The sequence below is a fragment of the Nylanderia fulva genome, unplaced genomic scaffold (genome assembly GCF_048542155.1).
Source record: "Nylanderia fulva isolate GAGA-0341 unplaced genomic scaffold, ASM4854215v1 Scaffold31, whole genome shotgun sequence".
Taxonomy (NCBI): domain Eukaryota; kingdom Metazoa; phylum Arthropoda; class Insecta; order Hymenoptera; family Formicidae; genus Nylanderia; species Nylanderia fulva.
This window is the reverse complement of record NW_028190379.1, coordinates 75,254-100,384: the sequence shown is the minus strand read 5'-3', so window position 1 is coordinate 100,384 and position 25,131 is coordinate 75,254. Positions and strand designations below refer to the sequence as shown.

Sequence of the window (25,131 nt, the reverse complement as noted above, 5' to 3'; positions counted from 1 at the left end):
GATTTAAACGTTAGATTAATTCAAGGTATCGCGCTTATCTCGACGCGTTGGTCGATCTCTCATTTCTCTGTCGGTCGACGATTTGTTTTAATCAGGTCATCATATCTCTCCCTCGTCGTTGTTCGCATCGGTTTACGCCGCCTTCAATTTGCGGCGTCGTTTCTTGGCGCGGAACGTCTTCTAATAATCGCTAATTAGAGTTAATATCACGCAGCCGCCTTGTCGTTTCGCGTCGTCGCCTGTCTAGTTTCTGAGAATCAGCGGCAATTTAATAACGAGAGTAATAAAAGCGCTGACTAGAATTAAGGGCTAAAAATCGAACAATAATGAGATATTATGTCTTCGTAAATATTCGAGCTATCTAAATGTAATTTGTATACGATAATTCAATCTGAAAGAGAGAATGAGAGCCCTTTTATTTAAAATATTAATTATATTTTATTTTAAATATTAATTAATGCGAAATAATAAATTGCATTTATTTTCATTTCGAGGATATCGTGTCTTCTGGTCAAACAAATATACGTTACTCAATCTATAAATTACATAGCGCGAGAATAATGAGAATTACCTTAGTTTCGCTTCGCGGCTGTTCATATTATCCTGCTAATTATTCGATTAATTAAATAGAAAGCGAAATTCATCCGGGAAAATTATCAGATTAATTACGTTATGAGTGTGAATAAAAGCTAATTCGCAATTTTACAGCATTCAGATATATGTATACATATATAGATATTTTGCGGCTATTCTCTCGCGAATTAATAATACATATTATAACAATATTGTTTATCGAAACCGTACATTCGCCGCTTGCACCAGATGCAATTAAAGTGCACTAGATGCAGAACCAATTGCGCAATTCGGAGAAAATGTGCCGCGTATGACTCCGATGTAACTTTAATATTATTCGAAGGAAGGCGAAAAGAAACGCGTCTATTAACGCAACGCAAACGAATATAATCACTCTTATGTTTTCCACAAGATTCAAGATTTAGAAATCACGTTTTTTTTCTCGGAAAAAAATCTCTTCAATTTTTAAATTTATTAAAAAAATTTGTTAGCTTGACTATACTTTCAATTAAATCAATATTTTGTTAATATTTCAGTATTCAAATCAAATATACGTTTTGTTAGATTTAATGTTATATTTAATTTCAATATTTTTATAATATATTTTATTAGTATCGTTATCAAATTTTTTTCAGTGCATAAAATGTATCAATCTCTTTGATCAAGTATCGAAGAATTTTTATTAATTGTTTCCTTAATTTCAAACTTTGTTATTCTATATTCAAGATCAATTTTGTACTTATACAATATAAATGCTTCATGTGAGAATTGCGTTAAAAATGTAACGCAGAATAAAAATAAAAACTAATAATAATAAAATAAATTACAATAATAAAAATAAATAAATAGAAATAAATAACAAATAACTATATAATAAAATATGTAAAATTGTCTCAATAAACAAAGGGGAAAAAGAAACAGCTGATCAGAAATTAAATCATTTGACACAAATCAGCTGATTTGTGTCAAATGATTCAATTAACGATATAAAAGCAAGTTTTGCGGTTTATCCTTAATCTTGCCGAAATGAAGCAATACAATTTCACATATTAAGCAAAATAAATTCAATATTCTATTGGATTCTCAGAAACCTAAGGGTTGAGGAAGCCTAAATTGCCGCGATGCGATACGCAGGAATGCGAGATATTTCGCGATGTGGAGGGACGAAGGAGATACGGATTAAGGATTACGTGCGAGAGGATGAAGAGGAAAACGAGAAGAGTGCAGAAATAAAAAAAAAAGGTAGACAAGAGGGACTAGAGGTACACAAATTGCAGCGAAAAAGCGCGCGCGTTCTTCTCGTTCCTCTCCTCGTTCTCCGTTTTTTCCCCTGGGAATCTTGGAGGCGAAATTATTGTCTCTTTAAAAATCTCACGGTTCGTTCAACAGTTCGTGAACGGCCTAGTTTCGCGATTAAGACGCTGCTTTAAAATTATTTTCCCCTTTAAAAAATGAGATTATATACCCGACAAAAATTATTTAATGAAAGCTAAAAAAATTTTACCATTATTTAAGATTCAAGCACATGAGATTAATTTAATTATTAATTTATAATAAAAAAACAATAAGTAATTAAAAATGTTGATTTTTATGTTTTTTTACTTTATTGCTTATTACTGTTTATTACTTGATGCAATTTTTGTTAACAATTAACATTTTTTTCATTTAGGGAAAATTTTTATGTTATTGAAAGTGGAGCATTGAAAAACTATTTAATAAAAATTCGTATTATTTTATCTGGAGACTCCATGACCGCAGACAAAGTTTTCTCGCCTTTGACAGGAACCGCGCAATGAATATTTTTGCGTTAACACTCGAGAGCTTAAAAAAAAAAAGACCGCGCATACTCGTTCTTTACATTTATGTGCATATTCATGAACCCGTTTTCTCGTCAGTTATTAAAATTCTCTTCACTAAGGAAAAAAATACTCGTTTACGGATAACAGCCAATCAACGACCGATAATGACGCAACTCCGATAATGGAGGCCACTGACACCGAAAATTATTCACCAACTAAAAAAAAATTAATCGTAAATAACAATGAAATTAATTTCGATCAAATTCTATGCAATATACAGGGTGTATCTAAATATTAAAAAATTAAAAAATTAAAAGAAATTTAAAAAATGAAACTTGGTGTATATTTTTCCCTAATACCTATATATTAATATTAAAAGAAATATCCTGTATAATAATGCATCTAAATCTCATCCCTTTGTCCGAAAATGCATTTTCAGAGTATCATTTTTTAAAACAGAATTTGAATAGATGGACTTGAAGAAAAGGAAGGTTCTCCAGACGACTAAAGAATCGTTAAATCGGTATTATATGTATTCAATCTTACAGTCCAAAATTTTTTCACAGTGAGGGATGGCGTCTAAAATTGCGACACGGTCATTGAAAAACGACTCGAAAAATGGACCTTTTCCGGCGAGCAAAATTCCGAAAAAGTGCGATCGTCGCGGGCGACCTTTGGAGAATCCTCCGGAAGGAAAAAAGAAGCTTGGGTCCAACAACAAAAAAGGTTTCTAATGGACGTTGGGCATCTCGCGGAACGCCTTATAAGGCCAAACCCCGAGAGCCCTGGCATTTCTCTGCACACAAGCGAGTACCCTCAGAAGAATCCGACTCGACTCCGCGAGGAGGCGCCTGTCGGATTTAGACCGAAAAAAGGAGCATAACGATGAAAATTCGGAGGAAGAAGAGCAAAGAAAGGAGAAACGAGATCGAACCTTGTCGCGAGGAACTTCGAATCGGAGAGGCTTATTGGAGATGAAGGAGTAATGGTTCAAATTAATTCAATTAAATGGCCTTGTAGTAGAAATCGGTTAATTAGTTTATCACTAATTACAGTGAATATAATAAAAAAAATTAAAAGAGTAATAAAAATTTAGATTATGGTAAAATCATGAAAAAAATTATCATATCATAAACGAGAGAATTAAAATTTTGAAGAGATTAAGGGGATGCTGACGTAGGTCTGTTTTACCGACTTTAAGTTAGGTTAGGTTCACTTTTTATTAAATATACAGATTGAAAAATCCTTCACAATTAAAGTATTATTCTTCTGTATTAATCTTTCATGTCATCTCTATTGAGAGCACCATATTTTGTGCACAAATAAACTGCAAAGCTCTAGTATTAAATAAGTATTGTTACAAGCTGACGTAAGAGACCGATAAAAAACTATAATTTTTAACTTTTATTGTTTTTTAATACAAAATTACAGCGCTTCCCGTTCATTATTGTCAGTATTTTAATTGTGGAGGAGTTTTCAATCCGTATAGCCAATAAAAAGAAAAGCCCTTGAACTCAAAGTCGGTAAAACAGACATGGTCAGCATTACCTTAAATTCAAGTATTGATTTTCAATAAAAGAAAAAGAAAATCTTTATTTTCGGGGTTTAAATTCAATGCACTGATTTCTGCCATATCAAATAGTTTAAAAATAGTTCAAAAATAAATTTAAATTAAATTTATTAATTTAATTTAGTAAAAAATGATTAATAGAAGAATAATTATCAATACCTAAAATATATTCGAACTGAAAATATAATGATAAATTTTCCCAAAAAATGTTTAAACGAATAAAAACTGACGCGCAAAGTAAATAATCGAGTACGTATCAGAGTTGTTAGACTCTCCTATACATTGTATAAGGAAACAAGCACTGAATTCTCTCTTGTTAGACATTCTCTTGTGGGATTACCATAGAGAAAAGGACTCGGAATTGCTAATTAATTGACTAAGTGTACCTACGACAGTTGTGTTTCCGAATTAAAGTCGTATAAATTATGCGGGGACAAATGCACGCGTACAAATGCACTGCGAGTTGCATACATATGCAAGCAGCATGACGCATTCGTATTCATGTATGTAGATGCGAGACGGCGCGAATCTCTTTGAAGATCGATGTAATTTCTTTTTATGGTTTAACGAGCCGAACATGTCAGATTTGCATTGCATAAACAGTATAATATCTAATATAGCAAACATATTAATGAGATTACATATAGCATCTAATATAGCAAACATATTAATAAGATATACATATATATAAAATAATAGATCCTTTAAATAATTTTGTATTGAGTACACTGAAAAAAACATTAATTATTCAAATAAATATTTATTTCGATACTTTTTTATACGTCATTTATTTGAAACAAATAATATTGATTCGCCGTGAAAAAATATTTATTTGATATAAAAAATCCTTTTTCAAAACAGATAAATATTTATTTGTTTCAAAAAAATAATTGTGTAAGTGAACTATTTGAATAAATATTTATTTGAATTCAATAGTTTTTTTTCAGTGTATTAATATATTAAATGCGATGAAAAATGTTCGCTCGAGGTTTGCATAAAATATATCTGTTAGTCTCTCTTTTTGAGAATTCATGTGACACAGAAATTTTATCAAAAATATATTCTGTCCCATACATATGTATAAAATTAGAGCCTTTAAATAATTTTGAAAATATTAGAAATGTGTTCGCTTTTAATCAAATAATTACATAAAAATAATTAGTTTACGGCAAAAAAATAAATGAATAAAACTTTGTCTCTCTTATGAATGATCTAACTTAATTTAATAATTCAAATAATAGCCAATACAAAATATTTTTTATTAAAATTTTTTTTTGTACGCATAAGATGTATCTGTCATTTTTATATCCAAAGTGTCAAATAAATTTGCGGCGTCTTCGATGAGTTTCCATTGCAATATATCGCAGTTTATTCGTTCCTATCCTTACCGTATTCAAGAGATTCTTGATCAACAACGGTCGAGCGGCGACTCTCGTGGATTTGGTCCTTCGAACAGGTACCAAACTGACCTCCCTCGACACTATTCTCGGCATGGTGTTGGATCTGACCAAACGATACTCGTCCCCCGGGTGTCTTCTCCTCTTCTTAAATGTGCCGCACAACATATTCGTGATTCAGTCTCGATTAATCAAAACTCCCCGAAATCTCGTCAAATTCCGGCCGGTGTCATCTACACGAGATATCGAATGTCAAAGACTAAGTTTTACCTCTAGATCGGTCCCACTCGCGAAAATTAAATACGAAACAATATCTCTTCTAAATAAACTTGGACCCCGATTTTTCGATCCAAAAAAAACAAAATTCCACTAGTCAATCCTTTCTCCGGGAGAGAAAAAATCGAGTCCCTCTTTCAAGAGCACTTGCAAATTTTCTTCGATTTATTTTCCCTCGACGCGCCGAGATTCCTGCATCCACTAGACCCTTTCCGTTAACCCTCGGGTTAATCAGTCCCGGTTCTTCGCTGCTCAACTTTCAGAGCTTCGGTCCTCCACGTCTCGTATCTATATCTCTCTTTCTTGCCCGGTCGCCAATCCTAATTAGATGCACCGCGGACGATCTCGGGCCCCTTCTTACTTCGCGCTCGGCCTCGATCGCACTGCGCTGGAGGACTCGCCGTAGGATACCTCTTTCTCCCACTACACCCTCGCGATTCCCTTCACTTCCGCGCGATAAGCTCTCCCTCGGTAAAATTTTTTTTTTTTTTTTTTTTTTATCGCGAGAGACCGGCGATTTATCGCTAAGCACGTGAGATAATTGGAGAACCGACCGCAAGAGCGATTATTGCGGTGTCCCGTGACTCGTTCCGGGCCTCGCTTAACCGCGCGTTCTCCAGAGATTCCCGGGCTACTCCCGATGCACACAATTAACGGAATCTCAGCCGGCTCGAATCGCAATGAGAGCCGAGAGTCGACTGAAGGCATAAGGCCTCTTCGGCCTCTCGTGTCGGAGAACTCGTCGAGAAGAAACCCCACCACGTTGATTTCAGCAACACCCGGCCCGACCGGGCGACCTGGTCGCGTGGCGCTTGGCACAGATACGCAGTGTTTCTCAAAATCGAATTCTCGAATCCTCCCTGGATCCTCGATCTTTCGTTTACGTTTATCGCAAGATTCTGCTTTTAAATAGGCGCTTTGTTCCGGAGCAAAATATTTTTATTTGTTTTTTATATAAATTTTACATATATATTTTATATATATAATTATAAAATTATAATTATATATATATATATATATGTATATATATGGCAGATGACAGATACATTTTATGCGTACAATAAAAATTTTCAACTATTACTAAAATAAAGTTAAATTACTCATAGAAGTAAAGTAAAATTAATTAATTTTTTATTTGTTTAAAAAATTTATTTTAGAAAAATTAATTGTAATTTAATAATTATTTAATTATTAGATTTATATTATACATAATAATTTTCGTATAAATAATTATTTATAAAACTTTTTATTAAATAATTGTTAAACTAAAATTCAAAGAACCTTAATTACAGTGAAGAACTTAATTACAAGCAGCAACATTGTGCTTAAAATGTATACGGTCCTTTTTCAAAATAACTGAAAAGTAATTTTGCTCTTGCACAATTCTCTTGTAACAATAATGAATTAAAATTACGCTGTAAAAAAATTATATAAATATTCTAGAAATGTATGTGTATATAACAGCATATCAAGAGATGTTTGTATTTTCTCGAAAAAAAAGAACTGAGTACTCTCCGTTATTGTATTTGCATTTTCTTGTTCATATTTACGAAGCAAAAAATTGTATATGAAATTCGTGTAATTTCGCTGAGCACGAAAGTTAATAATTTTATTTCCCACAATGTATTCCTATAATGTATAAAGTTCTCAGGAGTCTGTAAATAAACGAGGGCTCTTATGCGTGAGAATAAAAGTTTGAATATCTCGGAACGACTTACTTCAGCGTTCATCAAACTTCCAAATCGGAAGTTCTGTCTGAAACCGTATCATGAGTTTTTTCAGTCTGACAAAACTAGACGGAGCAGCTGAAGAAATTCAAGACGCATCTGTTTCTTTTAGAAACGGAAGCGTGATTTTATATGATTCGAAATGAAAATAATAAATATCACGTCCTCTCTTTGACGTATTAAAAAAATATATAATAAATTTATATCAAAATATAATAATACACTATGTATAAAGTGATTAATATTATACGCAAAATGCGATTGCATTGGTATAAATTTGCATCGAAATTACCGAAATTAAAAAATTACATATATTACATATTATCGATTTCGTAATCGCTATGTCACGGAAAAATCTGTCGGCTGATTGAATCGACCGCGAATTTTAAGAGAAGCCAAATACACCTGTCTACTTATATAAATTCGCAGAACTTCGCTCGTAATTCTACGTTCGGGGAAGATTCTTTTCGCATATATAAATGTTGCGGTTTGTTCGTTTCCCTTCAGCGTCAAAGGCACGCCATTCTTTCGGTTTCTGTGTTTGATCGCATAAGTATTCGAATGCATTCTGCGGATACCGCGGGATGATCGACGTCTCGTGGAAGTCTCACCTTGTGGCATTTGGCCGCAAGAATTCAGACAGTAAAAGAAAAAATTAGCAAAAGCATGACGAGAAAAGTGCTTTTTCGAATTGTTATTATAATATTTAAACATAGTTTCGGAATTTTTCGGGAATTTTAAAAATATATATTGTGAAAAATATGAAGCTTTACTAGAGAAATTTCAATATATCTTCCTTCATCTTCTCAGTTATTATAATATTTTATATACATTTTTCATTTTTTATATTTTTATATATTTTATATATTTTTTATATATTTTTTATATATTTTAATATACATAATATAATATATATATATATATATATGTATATGTATATATATATATATATTTATACAACTCTCTGAACAATGTATATTTTTGGATCATAAAAAAAAATTGCAATCTTAAAATAAAATAAAAATAAAAATTCGGTTATTAATTATACTTATATTTAAATTTGAAAAATATTTTCCCATCTTCGTAATAACTCGCAAGATTTAAATTTTGAATAACATTTATTACACGTGTGTCTGCTCTATTTAATAATGCGTTTGATAGAAGAAGATAAAGTTGAATTTATTTAACCGCGCGAAAAATGCGAAAATTATTCGTCGAAATGATCGAGTTGAGTGTCGCAATTATGACTAACAGAAAATTCAGGTGAGGGCAGCGCATTTACATTAGAATCGATACAAGACCCATGTGCGATTATATGCACCGTACCGCCAATCTCCGTGTATATAATGAAGGGTGTGTTTCGCGGCACCCTTCGCTTACAGAAAACGGACGGTATGTAATTTCGACGTGAGTCATGCGAGACCCTCGAGATGAGCTAAGTAAATGACGTCGTGCGTAAGTTGGCCCAAGCTCTCTTTCAATTGATACTTATCGGGCGAACTTTTCAGCATACCTGTCGCACAGATGTTAACGTGTTTCAGGAAGAAAAAGTCAGGAAGAAAAAGATACCTCGAAGTATATCATACGCAAAATGCGCAAATTGCGCGTGTAAATTACGAGGTTTGCCCGGCGAACGATCGAAGATTTAATTTCAACGATAATTTGCGCGTAACTGTAAAATGAAATATAATGTATTTTCAAGCAGATCGGAGAAACGATACGGAATCGAGCGAGATTTATGTCTAATATGAATTAGCATAATTATATCTTTCGCATGTCGAACAAACAAGTATATTTTTTCAATTTTATTTTATTTTAATTTAATTTTTGTCATTTTTTTGCATTCCTTTTCCTCAACACTGAGAGTTTATATGAATTTTTTTATTCACTGAAAAGAGAATTGTTATTTTTTTCAGTAAAAAATTACCATTAATGACATATGTAAGACGGAAAAGCAAAGTCTTTTTTCACTGAATATCACTGAAATCAATGAAATTTCAGTGAAGTCGCTGCTTTAAACAGTGACACTTTCATTGACTCAATTTAACAGAGTAGCCTGTTTTCTAAATGGATTAAGAAAAGACAATAGTAAAATCAAAATACAAAAGGTTTTCAAGAAAAAGATTAAAGATTAGAGAACATGATTAAACAAAAAGTTTCAAAAGCTTTAATGTCATATTGCAAGCTCATTAAAAATTCTATTTTATATATATTCCTATAATATATATATATATATATATATATATATATATATTATATATATATATATATGTATATATATATATTGAATATACTATTTATATTATACAGATTTATTTTACATATAATAATAAATTATAAAACTAAATTACTACACTGAAAAAAAATTATTAAATTAATAAATAGTTTTGAAAATGATTTCTTATATCAAATAAATATTTTTTTACATCAAATCAATATTATAAATAAATTATATATCAAATTATATTAATTATAAATTATATCAAATCAATATTTTAAATTAGTAAATAAATAAATATTATTAGTTGTAAATAAATGATTTATAAAGCGGTATTGAAACAAATATTTATTCGAATTCAATAATTTTTTTTTTAATGTATTTAACATTCAATTATAAAGCAAATGCTCCTTTTACATTTTAAGAGGAACCGACGTCTATAAATCGCGAGAAATTTTAATTTCCGAAAATTTGAGAATCCCTGAACACAGGTTTTTACCTGAAGGATACGCATGCGCCACGACCGACAGATGTTTCCTCCTGGCCAACTGTTGCGCTTTGCCGCGAGAGAGAAAAAGAAAGAAAAGAAAAGAGAAAAAGAGAGGCAAGACTGCGCATCTGATTTGGCGAAGTAAGAAAAGAGGAAAAGACGGGGAGCGAAACAGAAGAAAAGGTGGAAAACCTCATTGGCCCCACGTCCTGGGTTAACTCGCCCTTTTTCCTCACGAATAAGGGTGTTTCGCCCTCATTCAATCCGCACGAATATAGGCCCTTATGTCGTCCCAGGTTCGATGGAGCATTCGATTCAAATGCGTGTGTGCTCGCATTTGATCTTAAAATTGAGACTTAATTCTCGAACGGGACTCAAAATGATTGAAACCGGTCGATTATTTATGAGACGACAAAGGACAAGAAATAACGCTCGCAAAGCAATCTCACAAGATCTCTCGTTGCTAATTAATAAATTCGCGCAAAGATCGATCGACATTGTCGAAAAATTCAATTTTATCTTCAAGATTTTTTTATATAATATATTTTTTATAGAATATATAATAAATTTTAAATTTATTTCATTTTTAATCTATTTTTTTGTCAATTTCTCAATATATTGTGGCATTACTGTAATTTTTTTTCGGTGCGAATTACAGTGTTAAATTACGGGACGCAAGAAATAAGTATGTCAACCTGTCATTTTTGCGATAAAAAAATTTGCAGAAAAATCGACACGATTTTCGAAGTCCGGAGCACCTGCGCGACGCCCGATCAATTTTTCCATATATACAAACGTCATACAATTGCGAGATTTATCACGCGCAATATACTCTCCTCGGTTTGGGTCCTTCTTATTACGGCTTATTAAGCGGCAGTAAACCGCGCGCTGCGGATTTGCGATATCTTCGAAACCGGTCACGATGCACGCGTATATCAGCAGGGATCACCTGCCGGTCATTTCGTTCTCCCCTCTTCGTTTCCTCCATCCCTCATCTGCGGCTCGGACCTCGTTGTCCTCTCGTTATGCTCTTTTTCGCGCATCGACTGCTTAACAACGTCACGCAGGCTTCTCGAATGTGGAATGGAGTTAAATATTTATTTTCTAGCGAGCTCTAATATGTACATATCATTTTTATTTGTCAGATTTTTTATTCCTTAAGGGGTTGCTGCCGTTGTTCTGTTTTACCGACTTTAAGTTAAGTTAGGTTCACTTTTTGTTGAATATACAGATTGCAAAATCTTCCACAATGAAAGTACAATGATAATAATGAATGGGGAGTGCTGTCCTGCAACTAATTTTATGCCTCGGCATCGATTCCGCACGCAAATACACATACATAATTAATTCAAGTACGAATCTTTTGATACAGGCTTTTAATCTCATTTTTATTATTCTTTCATGTCATCTCTATTAGAAGCGCCATATTTTGTGCACAAATAAACTACAGAACTTTTATATTAAATAATTATTGTTACGAGCTGATGCAATAGACCGATAAAAAAACTGTAATTTTCTAACTTTTATTGTTTTTTATACGAAATTACAGCGCTCCTCGTTCATTATTATCGGTACAAATTAAAGTATTAATATTAACAAAGAGCGAAGCGTTCTAATTTTAGATAAAAAACAATCCGTATAGCCAATAAATAGATTTATAAGTTTATCTAACCTCACATTTTGTCGATAAAACAGGAAGGAAACTTAGGTTAACTTAGGATCTCCCCTTAATAACGGCATAAATTATTTAAAAAAATATTTTTCATATAACAAAGGAGTAAACCAAAAAATGATATTTTATCTTTGTTCTTGACGCGGGGTCTTAAAAGAAATGTAATTCATAAAAATTAAAAATGTGTTTTAAGAATGTTAACGCATACCACAATTTTTATATCTCTTTCTGAGATAAAAATATTCCAATATTTCCGTCCTATGTTATATTTTTACTTTCACCCTTTTCAAAAATTCGCGACAAACTAATAAAATGTATTTAAATTTGTGACCAAGTTATCTCGAAAAAATTTATTACACCAATATTTTAATAATTCACGTTTGAATAATACGTATAATTATTTTTGCAAAAAAACGCAATATTACCGCTCAAACAGATACGAGCCTTGTGCCTGCGGAGCCTGTCCTCTCTCGAATTTCTTTTTTTTCTTCCCCTTCGCGGTCTTTCCTTCGCTCCTCCGAGCTACACGAGCCGTTCAAATCTCGGTCCTCGTCGAGGGGGAGGCGATTGCTTAACGACGCTAACCACCTGCCCAGAAAAGAGGAACACGTGCTGCTACTACAGGGCAGCTGCAGCTCGCAGGACGGATATATGTACGTGCCAGGACGAAGCTTAAGCGAGGTGCTGAGAGAGCGACACTGAAAGACGGCTGATGTTGTCTCCCTATATCATTACCTTGAATCGTGCTCGATAATAATTTTGCGAATTTTTCAGAAAATTGTCCCGAATTTTATAACATGAGAAATATATTATATAATTAATAATGCGAGGAATATTTTCCATCCTATTTCGCGTCGACCCTTTCTCTCTCTTATTACTTCAAATAATATTTAACTAAAACAATGTAATTTATTGTGCGGTAAAATGTTATTGCGAGCAATAATAGTTGAAAATGTTTTGAAATATTAATTGTAATATTTTCATCTCTTAATCTTAACAATCAGTTTGGATAATAAATATTCTTTGATTGGCCTTTCACTAATTTTTTTTAACAATAAGTAAAAAGCGGATTTCTTAATAAAGGAGTACATGTTACAGAACCATCCGATAAAGAACTGAAATATTTATTCATATGGAAAGTGTATTGCGTTAAAGATAGTATCTCGCGTCGCTCGAGATTTATCTGACAAGATTAAAGACTAGCGCAACAGATGGCAAGCAGAAGTAAATAAACCGCAGGATTTTCGTATTTTCAGCACTCTTACCTTCACCCTAAATGTGTGAGAAGAAGAAAGAAAATAAATTTTGGCGTTCTAACTCGATATTTTATGTGTATTATTGACAAAGTGTAATGTATTCAAAATTATGTTATTATATTAAAATGAAGATATATAAATATGTGCACATAGATATACATAATTAGCAGCAGACATCTATTATTTTTTTCATAATATTAGCACAATTTAAAAAATCCATTATTTGTTTTTTTTTTATTAATTAAATTCTTTTTAAATATTTTGGATATATATACATATATAAATATATTAATTGTTTTATAAAAATAAGGTAATTCTTTGTATTTGAGAATTTGTTTCTTTTCGACGTAATCTGTGACAATTTCAAAATTTATTTACCCTTTTCTCCCTATCTTGCAATACTTATAAAATATTAAACTTAAAAAATATTTTTAATTGGCGATTTACATATCGCTGAAACAAAAAAAAACACGCAATGTGCGAGTACGCGCAATCTTTTCGTGCCATTTTCTGGATGTACACTTTTCTTACTGCATTGACGAGCCACGTTGATAATGGTTTATCTGACCCTAAGAGAGAAACCAACGAAAACAGAGGCTCTGAGAGGAGACGCGGAAATGAGGATCTTTTTAAGTACAAGGGTAGGCGAGCCAGAAGAAGGTCGATCAAGTTGCACAGCTGCCCTTAGGCACGTGCAACGATCTGCTACCTGAGCGATTCTCTTACATTTTCAGCTCTCTTCGAACTACCTGAAGAGCGCGAACCAATGAAGTAGATTGCTCGTGCAAAAAAAGCGCAAGTGGTGTACATACTGTATTGAATCGACTGAATGGGATTATTTATCGTTGTTCATAATTTTTTTCCCCCAGAAGAGAGAACACGTTTTACACACAAAACTTTGCGTTATAATAAACAAATAAAAATTAATTATTTATCTCCCTATTTATGGTCAAACAATTTATCATTAATTAACAAAAAATCCGCTTTTCAAAATAATTAAAGGATCCAAAAATAGGCAAATTTTAAATAACTGTAACTTTGTTTTAAAAAATGATAATTTAAATTTCAAAAAAGGGTTTTAAAGCTTGGAATCTCTACTTTTGAAAGATCATAGCTATTTTTAGTTTCTTCAATTCTGATATTTTTTACATACAGAAAACGACGAATATAACAAAATGAAAATTTTTGTCTCACTTTGTAGACATGTCGCATACACAAGAAAGATTGAAAAAATGCTTTTGACATTTTCACGTTAAAGGCTGAAGTTTTCCCTGCAAAATCGTTTTTTAAAATTTAAATTTCAACGTTTCCTTCTCAAGTTATTGCAAATTGAAGAAAAAATGTCATTTTCACTTTAATCGTTCATAACTCCGTTAAAAATCATTGTACAGTAATTTTAAGAATGGATTCTTAAAGCTGAATCTTTGCTCTATAGCATGATATAGAGAGTAAATGTTTTTTCATTCGTGAAGTTTTTCCAAATAGATGAAAATAACGAGGAAATTCGCGAGTTTTCTCCTTTTTGTTTAAACTTTGAAAAAAAGTTACGTAAAGTGACTAAAAAAATGTTATCGACTAAAATTTTTGTGCTTTCTAATACCCCAAACTTGGCAAAAAATCACAGACTTGCTGTGATCATTTCTTTATAGTGATCAGTATGTTTTAAAATAATCAATGTGTATAATATATTAAATAATCTAGATTTGCTTTGATAAAAAATTAAAAAAGGTAAAATCGATCATTTTAAACATGCTGATCACTATAAAAAAAATTATCACAGCAAGTTTGCGATTTTTTGCCAAGTTTGGGGTACCAGGAGGCACAAAAATTTCAGTCGATAAAATTTTTTTAGTCACTTTACGTAACTTCTTTTCAAAGTTTAAACAAAAAGGAGAAAACTCGCAAATTTCTTCGTTATTTTCACCTATTTATAAAAAGTTCTCGAGTTAACAAAAATTCAGCCTCTATATCATACTATAGAGCAAAGATTCAGCTTTAAGAATCTATTCTTAAAATTGCTGTACAATAATTTTTAACGGAGTTATGAACGATTAAAGTGAAAATGACATTTTCTCTTCAATTTGCGATAACTTGATAAAGAAAGATCGAAATTTCAATTTTAAAAAATGATTTTGCAGGAAAAACTTCAGGCTTTAACGTGAAAATGTTCAAAAATGTTTTCAAATCTTCTTGTGCATGTGACATGTCTACAAAGTGAGAAAAAATTTTCCATTTCGTTATGTTCGTCGTTTTCTGTATGTAAAAAATATCGGAATGGAAGAAAATAAAAAACGCTATGATTTTTCGAAAATATAGATTTCAAGCTTTAAAACCCTTTTTTGAAATTTAAATTATCATTTTTTAAAACAAAGTTACAGTTATTTAAAATTTGCCTATTTTTTGGACAATTTTTTTGATCCCTTAATTATTTTGAGGAGTGTGTTCTATCAAACATAAAGTGGGAATATAAATTTATATAAAATACATACATCGTATATAAGAGCACGACTAATTTCTTTTGAAATCATCTGTATAGACAGAGAGATTTAATAAAAGAGATTCTTCATGATGATATTTTTTTCATTGAGAAGAAAAATCGTTTATAATCTTATCAATTTCAATAATTGGCAAACTTCTTAGAGAACACTCGAGCGTGATATTATGGAATCTCGTAAAAAGAATAAAGAACATTTTTCCGTAATCTTCTTTCGTCACTAATTAGATAACATTAATGGATGTGACTTCCGCCGCGGAAAGTCACTCTTAACTCGATCTTGATAAGACAGCATATTCTACGTCGCACGATAAAACTTGAACAGCACCGGGATCAAGAAGTCACCTAATTTTCTTCCACGCGATATAATTAGACTACTTCTCGAAAGTCGTAATTGCGGTCAAAGGTCATCGTTGATGGATCTGTATGGTTTGAAATTACGGATAATAATAATATATATATATATATATCCGCGATTGATAATCCAATTATGCCTTTATCATCTCTTAAATGGATGCTCTTTCGTGCGCGTTTAATCTTTCACCCCATAATATTATTGACATCTTGATTATTATCGTTTAATAATTGATTGTAAGAAAAAGAGACGAAAAATTACAAGTGCTAAATAATAGTTATTTTAAAAAATCATCTATTATAATAATAGTAGAAATAATATTATTGTGAGATATATTGTGCTATACTAAAAAAAAAATTTATTGAATTCGAATAAATATTTATTAATTTAATATTTTTTTTCAGTGTACAAATAAAATTTGATAAAAAGTGTTCTTCTAGCAATAAATAGTATCTGTATTTTTAATTTAATTTTAAAAAACTTAATTTTAATTTCTTTTCCTTATAATTTCTTTTGGTCGACAAAATCAGATATCTAACGAGCACCGGATAAAGCAATATTATGGAACAAAGACTCTTATTGACCTCGGTCGCGATTAAGGATGCCACAAAGTCCCGGTGCAAGTGCGGATACTACGAAGCCCGCATGTTAATAGCCACCGGAAGCTCTTAACCATTTGTCTATTTTGCTGCAGACATGGCTCCGCTGTTTGCTCTCAATTTGTTCTCATTATACGAACGATCAAATGATATAATGAATAATTTGCCCTTTTGAAAGCATTACCAGTTTCCATAATGACATGTATAATGGTTTATTATATTGCATATTACGAACTCGATAATTATAAATGAAAAAAGTTTCGGTGAAATTATAAAAGATCTAACGATCAAATAAAATAAGTGAAAAATAATTGTGCTGTAAACTTATTGTGAATTCTTACATCAAGCAAATTTTTTATTTCTTCTGGACAAATATATGTCATGTACATGTATATTTGAATTACTAATAAAAATGTATTTTATTCCAATTTTATAGTTGCCTCAAACTACTCCAATTCTTCTTGCTTTTATAAATATGTATATTATATATGAAAAATTTATATATGTAAATATATTTAAAAATTTATTTTAAAATTGTCAAAGATCTCTCACAAATTATTATATGTCTATAGCAATTAAAAATATTACTATTGCCAACAATCCATCCATGTGCATAAAAGAAAACTTAAATGCACGAAGACAATGAGCATATGATCAATAATAAAAAATTCAAAAATCAAATTTCGATTTCCTCCTATTTAAACGTTTCCGAATTAATATCAGCCTCTCATCCAAGATTTATAAAGTTTGCTTTCTGAGATACCAGCTCCACATGTGTTTGAACTATGGAACCATCAGAAGCGAGATATATACATGTTAAAGTTGCAACCTGCATTACCGTGTTGAAGCAAGAAACTTCCTACTACCGGTAATATAGGCAGTTAAGAAGTACAATTTGAAAGATGATCTTTCCTCAGAAAAACTAGATGACGTATATATAGAAATATACAAAAATATTCAATAAAATATAAATAATTTTTAAAGATTATTTTCAAAATTTCTATCACAATCAATTCCACGTTATACGATTAAAACAAAAATTTAAGTAAAAAACTTTTACGAAGAGAAATAAATATGTGTATTTAAAAAATATAATTATTTTTATCCTAGCAATAAATAATTCGCACAACAAATAATTGGATCTTTCGTATAAATATTTTTGAGTCGTGACCAAAATAGTGTCGACTTAAAATACATAAGAGGATATAAATTCGATCATCTATCTCTGAATATTAGGCGCCACAAAATTGTTTAAATTCTTCTTTAATTTAATTTTAATATTTAATAAATTTTCAAAATAAGTAAAGAGAAACAAAAAAATAATCGCGCCTAATACATAATATTCACGCGAAAAATCCACTCGCGATCCGTCTCGGGACGAATCTGCGACAAGTGTAAGATGGAAGAACAATTATGGCGCGCGTCTTCTGAGAAAAGCCATTAAGCAATTCAACGGGGCATAGCAATTTCGTGTATGTGACACGAAACGCTCTGGTCCTGGGGACGGAATGTGACTCCGCGCAAATTGGATAGCACCTCGACGCGATGCGCGAATCATTCTCGGCGCGAATTCCGCGTCTCGTAGGTGATCAGGACCGTGACGCCACTAATTATTGCAAATAATCCGTGGACGATGACCGCAGGAGAGATAACGAAAAATATTACTTCCGCCATTTCGTATATTTCGCAAGATTTATCCTTCCGTCCGACGTACAATCTGATTTCTAATTTAAGCCCGCGTAATCTAGTGCTGCACATTTTCATTTCAATTCTCGTCAATCTTTCATTTTGTTCAGTCATTTTGTACGATAACAAGACAAAATATATGTATGTTTTTTCCTAAAATAATAAATTGAAAAGACACTGATATATAAATCAAAAATTATTTTTTAAATTTTTCAATTATTTTGAAAATTAATTAAATATTAAGTAGCGAAATAATTAAGGAAGAATTAAAAAACAATTTTGCTGCGCCCGACTTTTATCAGCCCTTTTCATATCTGATTATGTTTTATTCACTGATCTCTTTAATTAACGTGTTCAGTCATTTGCTTTTTATCTCTCTTTTTCACATTGAAAAAAAAACCGGAGTAGGTACACAACTACAATGAAAAAATATTATTAACTTGACTAAACCTTTCAACTAAATTATTATTTTGTTAACTGAACATATATTAGTATTTAAGAGGATCCTAAACGTCATTGAGAAGTTTGTTTTTTCCTGTTTTATCGACAAAATGTGAGGTTAGATAAGCTATAAATCTATTTATTGGCTACACGGATTATTTTTTACCTGAAATTAAAGCGCTTCGCCCTTTGTTAATATTAATACTTTAATTTGTACAGAAAACAGATTTATCAATCTGTATCAGGTAAAAAACAATCCGTATAACCAATAAATAGATTTATAGTTTATCTAACCTCACATTTTATCGATAAAGCAGGAAAGAAACAACATTCTTCTCAAGAACGTTTAGGATCCCGTTAAGTCAAATATACGTTTTGTTAGATTTAATACGTTACATTTAATTTAAATATGTTTATATACTATTTCAATTAACAAAATAATAAAATTTAGTTGAAAGGCTCAGTCAAGTTAACAAATTGTTTTCAGTGCACGTTTCACGTGCAAACTGGAAACTTTTGCAGATTAATTTCATCATTTTGATGAAGTAATGCCCCGAGAAGTGCAAGATAAAATTAATGGCGACTCGTGTCTGGCTAATAATATTTCGCAAGATGTTTCAGCGTTCTGTTTCGACGTTCTCTCGAATGTTCTGTAGCCACGTAGGGGTCAGCGACCACGGTGCAACGTTATCCGTTCCGCGTTGCCAGGCTATCGATCTGCACAGAGGCGCCTTGACCGACCTCCGATGCATCACCACCAAGTGCAAGTGCAAAAGCTCTCTTTTTCCCTCCCTTTTTCCTCTCTTTCTCTTTCCTCGCCTCTCGGAAGAGCGCTCTCGGAATAAAAGCGAGAGGAAGCTCTTGTGTACTCGTGAAACTCGTAAAACACGCGGGTTTCATACGTGTGATTCGTCAGAATTTCATATCTCAGCCACCGATAAAAAAGCATTACTCATCATCTCCGGAATGAGTGTTCGCGACGATCACGTGATCACGATGACAGCTGAGTATCGACTGAAAAACTTGTGGAAATACCGGGCAAATGAAGTCTGCAAACCCTCTAATTATTATTTTCTCGTAAAAGATATGCAATTCTAAATAATATATATTTAACCCTCCTTCAATGAATGAACATCCAAGGCAACTTTAAATGTTAGGAATATTTTTAAAAAAATTTGTTCCGTTCCAAAAAAATATAAAGGACCTTTGTACTGTAAAACCTCCTAAAATCTATTGAGAAAAAATGTTCAATGTCAAACAGCTACTGTAAAAAAATTATCGTAATATGCAGTTGGTATCTGTGGAGGTACTCATACGCTGATAAAAGGGTGGAAAAATTATCAGGGTGTCTAGTAAAACTTGAAAATGAAATTTAAGGACATTTCCAGGACATTTCAAAGAAATTTGCATAATTTTCCAATAATATGATAAAAATGTATGAGAAACCGAAAATGTTATTTATTAATTTATTTATCAAGTTGATATAAATTGCACGTTAATAAAAATTAATATATGTATTATAAATATTCGATATAATATATTTTATATTATATTTTTATATTATATTATATTTGAACTTTTAAAATCTACAGAGAAAATGTTTTCTTAAAATTTACTCTGAAAATCATGATAATCAATAATAGAACAATATGATATTGGAAGAATTTTATAAAAGTTTCTCCGATTAATATTTACCGCAATAAAAAATATTAATATCTATCGCAATAAAATATTAATACTTTTTTATTGTGATAAATATTTAATCAGAGAAACTCGAAAAATTGTATCCCACAATTACCATGATTTTCAGGATAGATTCTAAGAACAAAATTCTCTTCGTGTATAAACAACTTATGCTTAACACATTTTTGAATTCCGTAAATACAAACTATATTGTATTATTTATGAAATAAGATTAAATAGTTTTTATTCAAATAGTCTCTTTTAGCTGAATATTTAGAAGCAACGAAAAAAAAAATCAAAAAGATCTACGAAAAATTCGAATACATTTCTAGGATTTTTAAAGGAGAAACAAAATTTCAGAACATTTCAAGGACTTCAAGGATTTCAAAGACGGCTGGACACCATGCAGTAGTAATTTACGATATTTTTTTAAAACGATACCTAGAAGATGCTGGATGTATTTCGAAGGGTTGACAACTAATAATGCGATATAAAAATTTGATTATTTGTGATTGAAGGATTTAATCATTATTTTTCGACATCTTGACAATTTTGTCAAGGTAAATAATTGCAATTAATCTCTATCAAGGAAATATTAATTATTTTGACATTTTGACACATAATAAATGCCTAACGTAGTAATTTGTTTCTGTTTATTTAGAATTTTCATATAGATATTAGAGAATCCTTCCTACTTGCAGGATTTCAAGGACGGCTAGACTCTCTTATTTAGCGAAAATGAATTCAACGGATATACTTTTTCAATCGATTCGCGAGAGCGAGTGCATCCAGCCGAGAACAGACAGCGCGATTTCAACTTCGTCCTTCTGCAAAGTAAACATCGCGTGATGGCAGGGCAACGACATCAATCGCCCGGTTATCGATTCGCCGAACCTCCGTCGTGAAACGCGACCGAAGAGTTGCAATCGGATGTTGCTCGCGCACTTCTGGCTACTCATCCATCTTTCACCGACTAGACTCGAGTATCCCATTCGGCGAAGAAGGTTCAAGGTTACTCGTCGCGAGTTTCACTTTCAGCGAGTACTTTTACTTCTCTCCCGACGAGGAGTCGCGCTCGCAATCAAATCAAGTTCACGGCTTGACAGCTCGAAACTCATTAGAAGCTGAAGACTTCAAATATAATCTTGTATATCGGGAACTAATGGAGTCGTATTAAATTAAGCTACTTAATTAGACACCTGATCTAAAATTAATAATAAGAGTTCAAGCTGTGTTCCTTCAAAAATTCATCGTCGAGGATATCCAGAATCAATTTTAAAAAATATTTATAATAAAAACAGATATATCGAAAAATACAATAGATAAAAGAACATCTATATTCAATGAAATATAGATTAATAAATATATTTTATTGAATATAAATCTTTTATCCATTTTTCTATATTTATTAATAAAAATATGAGTTTCGGAAAAATATATTTGTCTGCACCCAAAAGAAATAATACTCAGAATATTTCTTTGTATAAAAAATCCACTATATAAAATATATTAAATATATTATATAAAATATATAAAAATATATGTATAAATACAATAGATAAAAGAATAAATTAAAAAATATTTATATTTTTATATTTTACATATTTGTATATAAAATATATGAAATATATTATATAAAATATATTATAGAGAAAATATATAGAAACATACGATAGATAAAAGAATATTCGTTTTCGATAAAATATAGATTAATAAATATATATTTTATTCAATATAAATATTTTTCCTATTTTTCTATAATATTTATTAATAAAAATATAAGTTTATATATATATATATATATATATATATATATATATATTCGTCTGTATATAAGCAAAATAAAAAATGTTCAAAAAGAATTTCTTCGTAAAAAAAATACACCAACGTATACAAGTCGACGATGCTAAAATTCTTAAAGCGACGATAAATGACGAAAGATCTGTTGCAAGTTTCTGAAAATCTCATTGTAACAAATAAAAAAAAAGAAACAATACTTTCCAGTCTGCGCGCGTTAATGTAAAATTCGATCGTTCCGACGAAGCCGGAAGGCCGGAAACTTCTTTGAAGTAAGAGACTTGGAACTTTTATCACTCGAATCTAACGACAAAGGAGTTGTCAAACTTTTCCTAACGACATTCCGCGGATTGTACGATATAATCGTGTCTGCAGTACGCTGCAAGTTGATAACACAACCAACGCTCGTAACAGAAAGAGAGATAGAGAGAGAGAGAGAGAGAGAGAGAGAGAGAGAGAGAGAGAGAGAGAGAGAGAGAGAGAGAGAGAGAGAGAGAGAGAGAGAGAAGCTGTCCAGGAGGCGATTATCCGCGATTTAATGAAATTAGAAGCGACCGCACGAGGCAGGAAGTGCTAAAAGCACTCGGCACGAACGATCGTTGATCTACTTTGGCCAAAGACTTTGTCCATTGTGCAGAGTTCGCGCGTCGCACGATCACTTGGAGGACAAGTCAATTTTGCAATTTCTGCAAATCGCTAAGAGTCGCGGACAGATAAATAAATAATCAATTTATCTTATACCGAATCAATTCAGTGAATTTGTTTGTGGGAAAAGTGTCGTAATTAATTATTTCTGTCATTATAAAATATTAAATTATCGTCGCAAATATTTATTTAATTGTAGTACAAGTTATCGATTTCTCAAACATTGTTGATATCGAGAATATCGAGAAATATTGATTAATTATAATCTTACGCTGAATAGATTTTTTAGCAATTATAATTATATAATTATCCAATTTTATATATAAAATATCCATAATATTGTTAATAAAATTTGAAAAATATCAATATTACATAAGCCAATTGGACAAATTATATAAGTTACTAATATAAAAATATTATTGCTACATAATACATATCACAATTGGATAATGATACAAATATAATTATCAAAAAACATATTCAACTAAGATTGCTCAATATTTCTCGAATCGTTCTAGAATATAATTGAATTTATAGAAAAAATTAATGTGAGTCTCGCACGTGTAATCTTATGTAAAGTAATTATCCACTTATATTCAGAGAATGGCGATTACTTCAGATCCCAGATACATTGAAATACAAACGGCGTACGAAGACACGCGCGCGCTTTTCAAGGAAGCCAGCTCGCATCAGTGGCTTCTCACATGCGAGCTACTAGACGAATCATTTAGACCGCGCGCCAATTGACACCAATTGAGAAGCGCTATACTCTAGAGAGGCAGTTTGTCGGCGACTGCCTCTTCATTGGATCGCCTCGTCTTTCAAACTAATCAGATCGAAATTTCACGTAGAGTAGTAGTAGTAGTAGAGACGTTAATCAAAGAGACGTTGTACAGTACAAATTTGTACTAGTCTATGTATCACATCTTATTTAATGTGTAAATGCGTATTCGGATCACTTATCATTTATATCAGCCCCAGCATCATAAGAAATAAATATTAGCTAAATTTTACATTTTAATATATAGGGATACCTATACCTCAATTTTCACGCTGATAAAATTAATATTATTTTTCTGTATATTTCGTTTATTAATATATAAATGGAAGGTGCCCAGTAAAATTTGAAAATGAAATTTAAGGACATTTCCAGGACATTTCAAGGAAATTTGTACGATTTTCCAATAGTATGATAAAAAGATGTACAAGGAATCGAAAAAAGTTTTTTTTATCAAGTCGATATAAACTGCATGTTAATAAAAATTAATATATGCATTACAAATATTCGATATATTTTTTTATATTATATTATATTTGAACTTTTAAAATCTACGGACAAAACTATTTCTTAGAGTTTATTGGAAGAATTTTATAAGAATAAAATATTTTATTAAGAATAAATATTTTTTCTTGAATAGTCTCAGCTGAATATTTAAAAGCAACGAAAACAAAATCAAAAAGATCTACGAAAAATTCAAATATATTTCCAGGATTTTTAAAGGAGAAACAAAATTCTAGAACATTTCAAGGATTTTAAGGACGATCGACTAGACACCCTGAAATGGCAATTAGTCTAAAAATTCATTACAGTTACGTGTATATAGTCCGAGTAATTCATAGCTACTAACTATAAAGAGCTATTTATAATTCCTATATAGAATGTTTATTGCGATGTTCTCAATTATTTCCGGAACTATTTAATTGTGCGCGTTATTTGAAACTAATTAATATTGTTTGAAATTGATATTAACGTAACGCAAAGGGGTTCGCGCTTTATAACATCTAACTTCTACTTTTATATAATTGATCGAGAAACATATAGTTTCTCCAATTTTCCTCTTCAAATAGTTAAAAACATCTAATACACAATATTTATTTGTTTCACAAACGGCCCAGCTGTCCGCACATTGTTGTTGACCGTAAAATAGTCAACGAGGAAAAAACATGCGAGGAAAAATATAAAACTCACCACAGTCAAGCTGTCCAACTCGCCCAGCCACTCGTTCAAAAGCTGCTCAGGATCTGTTTCGTTATCGCTATCCTCAGCTTCTTCCTCGTATCGCTCCATAATAAATGGACCGCTTGTCGAATCGTCTTTTCTGCACAGAAAATTTTAGATTTCGTTCAATTCTTTCTCGCAAAACATTTTAGGCATACAAAAACATTCGGAGTATTATTCGAAAATTAATAATAGGGCGAAAAGATTCTGACATATAAAATAAATACAGAATTTAGAGAGGTAGGAAATAAAAGAGCTAAATGTAAAAATTAAGCAACAAATTTATTTTAAAACTTATTTGTTAATTTAATTTCAACATTCAAGTAAGTCCGTTCTCTTTGAATCTTCCACAGCTGATCGGTGAAGATGATCCAAAGGAAGCAAAACCTTCAAATTAAATAAAGAAAGTTCTGGCTCTAATTCGGCGACCACACTAAAAAAATTAATTTAACTT

General features: G+C 31.4%; 1 protein-coding gene across 2 annotated transcripts in view; it reads right to left on the bottom strand.

The window, feature by feature from the left end:
* The window catches only part of LOC114938986 (uncharacterized), a 109,148-nt gene extending 84,376 nt beyond the window's left edge, over window positions 1–24,772 (bottom strand). The window contains exon 1 of one of the 2 annotated variants that reach the window (XM_029313209.2): window positions 24,648–24,772. In XM_029313209.2, coding sequence (XP_029169042.2) covers window positions 24,648–24,746 — 99 coding nt within the window. In that variant the 5' untranslated portion in view covers window positions 24,747–24,772. Of the gene's footprint in view, window positions 1–5,330; window positions 5,613–24,647 lie in introns of those variants that run through there. The other variant, XM_085484713.1, reaches the window with a different exon arrangement.
* Window positions 24,773–25,131: the final 359 nt, after the last annotated feature.